The sequence below is a fragment of the Lepus europaeus genome, chromosome 1 (assembly GCF_033115175.1).
Source record: "Lepus europaeus isolate LE1 chromosome 1, mLepTim1.pri, whole genome shotgun sequence".
Lineage (NCBI taxonomy): Eukaryota > Metazoa > Chordata > Mammalia > Lagomorpha > Leporidae > Lepus > Lepus europaeus.
In genome coordinates, this window is record NC_084827.1 from 34,835,359 (window position 1) to 34,845,000 (window position 9,642).

Sequence of the window (9,642 nt, forward strand, 5' to 3'; positions counted from 1 at the left end):
CACCCAACAAAGGGCTGACTCTATGTTCCTTTACTGTAGCCGGTATGTCTGACACATTCTGTCTGTTTGACTGATGGGTCTCCACAACGAAACTTTTCAAACTCAATCTAAACAGTAAGAAAAATGTGATGATGACTTCCACTTGTATGGTTTACAGGACATGAATACAAACTTCAGGCAGTAAGCCCATTAAATTTGTGCCCCTATACTTATTCAAATAGGCTTTTCCACCTTTATTCATGGAAACATGTTTTTGTTATTTCATCATTTTATTTAAAATATAAATTTTCTGGTCAAATCCAGATCTGTTTTCAGACAATATACTATTTCCTTTCCTTAAATGTTCTCTATTCTGTGCATTTTATCTCTCATATGGCTCATGGAGAGTAAAAAATAGGGGGAAAGGGGTAACAGATAATTTGGTAAAAAAAAGTCTAGAAATAAGAGAATATTTTCATTTGAAAATATTAGAATCACTACATCATAATAAATTCCACTTTTTGATGAGAGCTCTTTGCTTGTTTCGGAGGATGGTAGTTAAACAAATGCATTTTAAATGAATTACACTGTGTCTCTATACATATTTTAAAATGTCTTGAAATGTTTGCATAAGTTTTAATAAAATAAGAATATAGATCATACTTTGGTATTAGGAAGATAGTCATATAATTAGATCCTAAATACAGATTTTATTTAAATTTTAGTGGAATAAAGCACTGCAATGAACTTACAGCTTTGTTTTAGTGTAGCTTCTACCAAAGACATCAATGTTTACACTGAATTAATTTATAAATTTCTACTATTTGTTTTACGTGGTTTCCTTTCTTTTTTAAAAAATGTATTTGAAAGGCAGAGAAATAGAGATAGAGAGAGATCTTCCTTTGCTGGAACACTTCCATACCCATGTAAGACCTGGGGCTGGGCCATACCAAAGCCAGGAGTCCAGAATTCCATCTGGGTCTTCCACATGCATGGCAGGGATCCAAGCACCTGAGCTATCACCTGCTGCCACCCAGGGTGTGCATTAGCAGGCAGCTGGAACTAGAAGAAAAGCTGCCACTTGAACCCAAGCACTCTGACATGGGATGCAGGCATTCCAGGTAGCACCTCAACCACTGTGCCAAATGCTTGCCTCACCTTTTTTCTTCCTTTCTCCTTAAACTGTATTTATATTCCCTAAGAGCCATAGTTTGAAAACAGGACATACGTTGTGTGATGCCTATGGTTTATTCCAATTATCTTCAAAATAATTCTGAAAAAAATGAGTTTACTGTTTCATTTTTCTTTCCCTATTTAAAATTTATCTTTCTTGGTTTCTTGGAGTACCTGAATCAGGTCAACTGGAAGATCTAAAGTCAAGCACAAGAGGAAAACTTGGAAATATAAGGCAATGAATGAGGCAGTAATTTGCCAGATCAAAATATTTATCACCATATTTTTATTTCATGCCCCATAAAACAATGATCACGTTGCGTTATAAAGACTGGGTTTTATTTGGTCACTTTTTGTCTATTTAATTGTTCTTGATTTTCTGTAGTGTGTCCCATAGAGTCACCAAAGTGTCTAAGCAATTACTACTATAATGTGAACCCTTCTGTGACCAGTATAATTCATTTGTCTTAAAGTACATTTGTATTAATGTGTGTTCCAACAAAACCCAAATGCAAATAAGAATATCCTTTTACAAAGTTTAATGATATATGACTTTGACCTAAATGGAGAATTTAGCATTTGTTTACCATTACTTTCTATGCTACTTAAACTTCTTTCCATTTCCCAAATGTTGAAAACCAGTCATATGGCCGGCGCGGCGGCTCAATAGGCTAATCCTCCGCCTGTGGCGCCGGCACCCCAGGTTCCAGTCCTGCTCGGGGCGCCGGATTCTGTCCTGGTTGCCCCTCTTCCAGGCCAGCTCTCTGCTGTGGCCCGGGAGTGCAGTGGAGGATAGCCCAAGTGCTTGGGCCCTGCACCTGCATGGGAGACCAGAAGAAGCACCTGGCTCCTGGCTTCGAATCAGTGGGATGCGCCGACCGCGGCAGCCATTGGAGGGTGAACCAAAGGCAAAGGAAGACCTTTCTCTCTGTCTCTCTCTCTCACTATCTACTCTGCCTGTCAAAAAAATAAAAAAGAAAAAAAAGAAAACCAGTCATATATACAGTTATATTATGAGTACATCCAGCTTTCTTATAGGAAAAGAAATAAGAAAGCAGTTGACAGCTTGATACTTTTTTTTTTTTATAATTCACATTACATGTACACGCAATGGTATTTTTGAGAAAACAGGATACATATGGTCCCACAAAATAGGACGAGGTTCTACAAAGCATAACTTGGGATGTGCTCCACTAAGATCCATGATGCTTCTCTTTAATATGCGGAATTTTCACATGAAGATTCTTTTTATCAGTTGTCCACCCAAACTCTTCACCAGCTCATTACATTAAATGCAGTGCCGTCTGCCTTTCCAGTAATCCAATATCCCACAGACCTGCTTGCATCTACAACAGTGTGCTGCCCTTATAAATTATTTTCTGCCTATAAGACTAATAAATATACAGTTAACATCCAACAAAACGTTTGAAAGCAGTTTTAGTGCCTACTTGAAAGCCCTGTGTACTAAGATTTCTGAGCCTCTAGAAAATGGGTCGTGCAATTATGTGACAATCATGTTTTAAAAACAAACTTGAAGGTCATAAAAACAACCTCTCTCAAGGTGTAAGGTAGACAAGGCCATGAGATGGTAGAAAGCACAAGATTGGAAATGAGATGTGCACAGCGCTGGCGGGTACCTTGAGGCAGCGACTGGACAGGAAGGGCCGCCTGGCCAGGTGGGATGGAGATGAGTCCCTGACGCTGAAGGCTGAGCAGATGCTGCTGCTGCTGGAGTTGTTGCATCTGGAGAAGCTGCTGCTGGAAGACAAGCTGCTGGGCGGCCAACTGCTGCTGCTGCTGCTGCTGTTGCTGCTGCTGCTGCTGCTGCTGCTGCTGGTATTAGAAAACCCAACCCAGTCAATAGCAGAGAACGCGCTCTGCACAAACAGTTCTCACACAGAGAAAACACACCCGACTTTCACTGCCTGGGTGAGTTTTCGGTCAGCCTGTGTTCAAAGTTCAGGGGTAGAATGTGAGCAAGTTCTAGATGTTCTGTTGCCTTTCTTTCAAATATTAAACAGCAACTGAGAACCAAGGAACTTGCATTTGTAAGGGTGTGGAACAAGATCTAGGAAGGGTTCAAACCGGTGTTTAATCAGTTTACTGCGGATAATAAATTTATCTAGACTAAAAAAATAACATTTAATAGAAACAATCAACGTCCACAACACTCTTCTTTTTTTTTTTTTTTTCCAACTGAGTAAGTTTGTTCTGCAGAGGTCCATGAATGTGGTCTCTGGTGATCTATTAGTAAACTGGGATACAGCCTTTACAGGACAGGCCTGTTAGCTCTCTTTTCCTCTCCTCTCTTGTTGGAATATTTTAAAGGCAGAATTATGTTCAAGGCAAAAAAAGTGCCCTTATTATAAAGGAAAGTATAACTTCCAATTTTGTGAGGCATTACAAGACAATGCAGAGTTCTTTGGACTCAGGAGGGTAGGAGATGGTGGTCACACTTCAGAGAAAGACAAGCTGCTGTGGAAGACCTTTCCTTTTTAGTTTGGGGAAAAGAGAAACTTCTGATGCGCTCACTGGAAAACAGACTGCATAATGGAGCAAGTCATGTGGATTGCCCAAAGCCTCCGGAGAAATAAGGGAGCAATTTCTATTCTGTAGTTGATGGCTGTCTGAAATTCTATTCACAAATCCAAACAGAAACAAAGCCTCAGGAGGTCAAAACTGTTTCCTGTACGTTTGCATAATGGGCAGCTTGAAGACAACGGTTCTGATACCTGCTGATCAATTTAACTACTTCAACATGTTTTGTTTGTATTATGTTTATATTTGATGCAGTTTGCTGACAAGTGCAAGCTAGGCCTGAGAAGCCAGCTTGTCAGTTTGATTTATGAGCATATCAAACTGTAACTTTCTGCTCGCCACTCCAAACCTACAGTAGCAGTTCATTAATCAGGGGCCTGTGACTTTGAAATCTGTGCTCCACCAGCTTCTCCCTAGTCTCCCCACCCCCAACAATGGCCTAAATTTGCATGCGTGTTCTCTGAGCGGCACCACTGAGAAAAATAAGGTTCCCTCACCAACTTAGCTTCCCAGTGAATACAAGATAATCAGTACTTTGTCCACTGCACAGCTTGCTCATTGTGCACTGTGATTCATTAGTGAGCATCAGACAACAGCAGCATTGGGTTGCAACTCCAAGTCCCATGCTACAAAAAAGGGAGAGCACGAGAGTTCTACAGTTACTGTTGTTAAGCTCACTAAAAATATATAATACTGCGTCTCTGACAGCAAGAGCCTCGTTATGGGAAGATCTAAGAGGATCCTTGCCTTTCAAAGCCCCTTCTCAACCTCATGCTATTCTCCATCAATGAGATACCCGGATCCTACCTCTTTTGCTTGCTTTCCAGGATGCTGCTGCTGCTGCTGCTGCTGTTGCTGCTGCTGCTGCTGCTGCTGCTGTTGCTGCTGCTGCTGCTGCTGCTGTTGCTGCTGCTGCTGTTGCTGCTGCTGCTGCAAAAGCTGAAGATGTAACTGCTCTTGCTGTTTCTTGTAAAACTCTTGTAGTTGTTGCTGAATAAACCATTTTGACTTTAATAAATAAAGGCAAAAGTTTCATGTATTATAAATCTCCTAAACTCTTCTAGATTGGCATATGGTAGTGTAGCCATTAAGATTCACCTCACAAAAACAATAACCAAAAATATGCATTGGATTCAAAGAGACAGCTCTACATACAAAATTTTTTTTTGCAAGGCAGCTCTGAAATTTTTCCAATCTGGAATCCAAAAATTCCTAAACAAAAGGGTATAGAAAACCTGTATTCTAAAGGGCCAGCACCCAAGAAATCATCTAAAGTACATCTAAAGCCTTATTAGCCTTTAAAAGTAGGTTACACTCTACTATTTGTAAGAATCAAATTTAGTTCCATAAAAGCAGGTGACTAAATTTTGGGGTAAAATTTGACTCATCAAATGTTCGGAATAATGTCTCACAGAAATACAAGCAACCGGCCTGTTGCCATCATCATGGAAGATAGCAAAGCAATTAAAATGTATAAGAATCAGATAAAGTATATGATTTTCTCTTTGGTAAGTAAGTTTGTAACAAATCACATTTATACAGACTCAAGGCTGCAATAAAGTACACATCAGGAATACTATTTTTTTTGTTATTTTAAAAAAATAAACTTCATGAATCTGTACCTTAGCACCTAAACTTGTTCTAACAAGTAGATTTTTCTCTTCCTGAATGATGACCACATTTTGGCAAGCAGAAATTTTGGATGTTCCTTTCTCCATTTCCACAAAATAGCCAGTTCAAATTTCATCCGTATTGAACTAAAGGAATGCTGAAGAGCTAGGAGGCCTAGAAGCAACAGTTACCGGAAAACTGTTGGCACTTTTGTTGATCAGTCTCTAAAGCAAAAGTACTTAAGCATTTGAATATCTAAAACTTGATTTATTCTTTTTTCAAACTGCATCTCTCTGCTTTTATTCAAGAACTTAAATGAATTTAAAAAGACCAAGGAATCTGACTTTTCTTGACCAGTCCTCCAACTAAAATGTTGTATGTATGTTCTAGTACGCTGACAGGCTGTCCTGCATGTTCAATGTGCCCACTGCACCGTGCACATGGGTGCACACCTTCTGAGGCAGCCTAGGACATCAGAGCAGGTTAGCCACATTACCTGCTGCAGCATGACCGCCTGCTGCTGCTGGAGCAGGGCTTGGAGCTGCTGAGGAGACAGGACTTGCTGCTGGAGGATCTGCTGCATTTGCTGAGGGGTCATCACCTGCGGGGTCATCATGGCCACTGACACAGGCACCTTCCACAGGTGGAGAGAGAGAAAGCCATCGTCAGGTATCTGCGAGCTCAGCTTACAACCACGTGCCGTTTCTCACAGTGTCTTTACACAATTTATATAGTTTATGTTAGTTGCTTCTTTGACAATAATATGAAAGCTGCACAGTATTTAAACACTGTCAGGGGCATCGGCTCTCATCAGACTCCAGCTTATGCACCACATCTCTTACGTATAAGGTTAAGATGTCTGAGTTCTGGCTGGACAGATAAAATAAACAATCCCATGGCAATGCTCTCATACTTCCTATCACTAATCGTCAGTGTCACAGTGCTATACGTGAAAAGCTTTTTGAAATGTTTCAAGGTACGATTAAGTAAATGATCACGATTAAATGATTACAAATAATATAAACGGTCAGCAAAAAGCACATGTGTAGAACATATTTGCTGATGTAATACAATCACCATCGTTATAATATTTTCATATAACATATATTACACCAGAAAACAGTTAAAATAGTGCATATTACCACATACGCATATACATCTACTGGGTGTATGTGTACATGTACAGGGAAACATCTGCCGCAGACAGGCCCTCTGAAAGAAGGAATTATAAGCCTAGTATTTTAGCTGCATCTTTAAACATTTTCCTGTGTCAAGCATTGTATACTAGGAAGTCCAGAAACCTAAAGATCACTCAAAGCTTATTCATTAAACTGAAAAAAATTCAAAGTATTTCTCTTAAACTTTACTTTACTACCACTTCCTTTTTCTTCAATTTTCAGATAACAAAAGAGACTCAAAGAAAGGAAAAATGGGGAGACGGAGAAAAATACAGAGGAAGAAAAGGATGCAATGAAAATAAAATATAAGGAAAAGCACAAGAGAACGCTTGAGAGAGAGAAAGGATGTGGAGACACAAGGAAAAGACGCAAAAGGGCTGAGTAGGAAAGCGCTGTGTAGCAGCTTGAGACATGTGCACAGTTTGGAGGTGCCTGCACTGCAGGCAGGCCTTGCTTGTACTAACCAGTGCGAAACCAACTTGTCAAGTCACCAAGTTTGCAATCTTTTAAAAAGCAATCACTTCCTTTCCTAGATAAAATAATCCACTTTTACTGTAAGTAAAAGCAAGTATTTGTATAAATACTGCTCTAGAACAAATTTATGGGACAATGTCTTTGGAAACAGAAAAAAAATAATAGAGATGGTTCACAATTTATTTTGAGTCATTTTTTACTGCAGTTCAAACTTTTCCAGTCTTGTACTTTATGTCATAAAGAAAGAAGAAATTAATAATGAATAAGGGGTCAGGAAAAAAAAAGAAATCCAGGATAGATTAATTACTTTCTTTCAGAAGAAAACCCCTCATATTTAATTGTGAAAAATAGTCATGTCTTTTCTTTTTCCAGTGCTGACATCTTGAAACACGAATTAATTAGATCTAATTTTACAACAAGAACAAGAAACATTATGACAGAAAACAGTGATTTTCAAAAATATTTCTGGATTTTTAGCATATATTGACACACCTATAGATTATTATACTTGGATTTATCATAATAAGATATATATGTGGAGATCATAGATTGATAGAGAAATTACATTCATAGACTTACACCATGTATACAGTTGGCCATATGATGGGAGGCTTGCCACACTGTCACTTAGCAGCCCATTGTCACTTTCAGCATATTAAGTGTTTTCACTTTATTTTACTCTATAAGTAAAATTACTTTATGTATATTCACAACCAATGAGCTTCCTAATGAAAGGCCTATGAAGGGACACATGCAAGAATGTTGCAAGCTGACAGTCAGATATCAGCCCACACATATAACACGACTCCACAGTTTGCTCTGTGACTGATTTGTTGCATGATCAAATTTAATCAAGGTTTTCATCTTCACAGAGTTCTTTAGCCCTTTCACTGTAAGTTGGATAAATTTTTAAATCATAAAATGTCTTTAGTGTCTTACAATTAATAGTGATGACATAAATACAACCATCATATCTAAACATCATGCATACTAAGTGCTCAGACGCATGTGATATTTTGCAAATTTTAAGCACACTCTGGCCTTCCTTCTAGGAAACTGACAATTCACAGACATAAAGATATATAACTAATTGAATTCTCTGCTTCCAGAAGTAAGAAATCCACAAAAATAATTACATATGTAGGAAAGCGTAAGTACACTTCTGAGGGATTTCTAACACTACAAATAAGCCAATGCTATTTGTCAATCTGTACACAAAAGCTCACCCAAAGTAAGACACATGAGGCCACTAAAGATTTAAATCATTTTAATGGACAGAATATTGGTTCTCCCTACAAGAAATGTCAGTTCTGTGTTTTATGTGGACTGCCCCATTTGCCTTGTTCAGATCAATAATTTCCAAAATGTAGAACCTTTCCATTTTTGTGACTAGTTTTAACTGACACACTTTCTTAAATCCTCCTGCATCACTTCTGTTCCTCTCCCAGTGCATTTCTTTAACTACCACAGCTACTCTAGGAATTCTCTGAAAAAAAAATGAATAGAGACTAACTGAGACTATACTACTTACCAATATTTATACAGAAAAAAACAGCATCACATTTTAGCAATCTATGAGCAACTCTCTGGAATACACATACCTTGGCAAATTCAGAATTAAAATTAAGGAAATATTTTTCACTACATATATAATTTTATTCACGGAAATATTCTAAGGAGAGACCACAATTTAGATGCGTGATAGGGTATGAGAGGGGAAATGTATCTCAGATATTTTTCTGATGAGAATAAAAAAAAATCGGGTGAGAGTACCCACAAATGAAATCAGAAAGAACAGCTGAGTGACCTAGTGAACACTCAGGCTTACTTGTTAAGATAGTCAATAGTGGAGGAAACAGTCAACTTTGCTTGGGAAATTCTCTTCACTTCACTCTTAATATTTACCATGTTGGGAGATCTAAAATTCCCCATAGTGATGCACTAAACAAGATTTTTCATGTTTTTCTTTTTTTCTCATTAGACAAATTAAGCACAAACCCTAATGTGTGTTGCTCTGTTTTGCATTCTTAAATGAGAAGAAAAATTTGGGAATTGTCTTGAAATAAGCCAAACTGGTGATAACTTTAATTTTTTTTTTTTTAAATACACCTTGTGAGTGTGCTTATGTTGAGATTCTAAGTGTACTTCACTGAAGAGGTCAGGAAAGTTTTTAGAAGACAATGCAGAGATCATGCCTCTGTTCAACTGCATCTAAAAAGTTACTGTTGCAGTTATGAAAATGTACCAATTTTTTCTTGTTTGACAACACATTGTCTTTTTATAATCAAATTCAGTTGGAGAATTTCTGAAAGTGTTGGGGGTCTGCATATTAAGTGTGTTGCTTAATTAAACATCCCAATTATGTGTGGGTGACTGGAAAGGTTCTTAGCATAGTGTCAGTCCAATTCTTTCTCCACTAAATGCGAACTGGAAAAAGCAGTTGCAACCTGTAGATGAGATTTACAGTAAAAAACATTATTTTCCAGAGTCTGCCAACTACTGATTCACAGGTCCTTTTACTCTTGCTTAAAATTAGAAGACAAAGAAAGTCCTGATCTCCTTGCCTTGGTACTTACATAAATAAACAAAAAAAGGTAACTATTATGATTGTGAAATAAATGCAAATTCTTTTTTTTTAAATTATACAATCTCCTACCATTTTAACGAACTATTTGATAAGAAATATTTA

General features: G+C 37.9%; 1 protein-coding gene across 1 annotated transcript in view; it reads right to left on the bottom strand.

Moving 5' to 3' along the window:
• FOXP2 (forkhead box P2) overlaps positions 1-9,642 on the bottom strand; it is a 547,305-nt gene that overhangs the window by 61,230 nt on the left and 476,433 nt on the right. The window contains exons 6-8 of the mRNA XM_062198659.1: positions 5,798-5,935; positions 4,498-4,680; positions 2,790-2,967 (exon numbers count right to left, since the gene is read on the bottom strand). Of these exons, the coding sequence (XP_062054643.1) occupies positions 2,790-2,967; positions 4,498-4,680; positions 5,798-5,935 (499 nt within the window). The remainder of the gene's footprint in view (positions 1-2,789; positions 2,968-4,497; positions 4,681-5,797; positions 5,936-9,642) is intronic.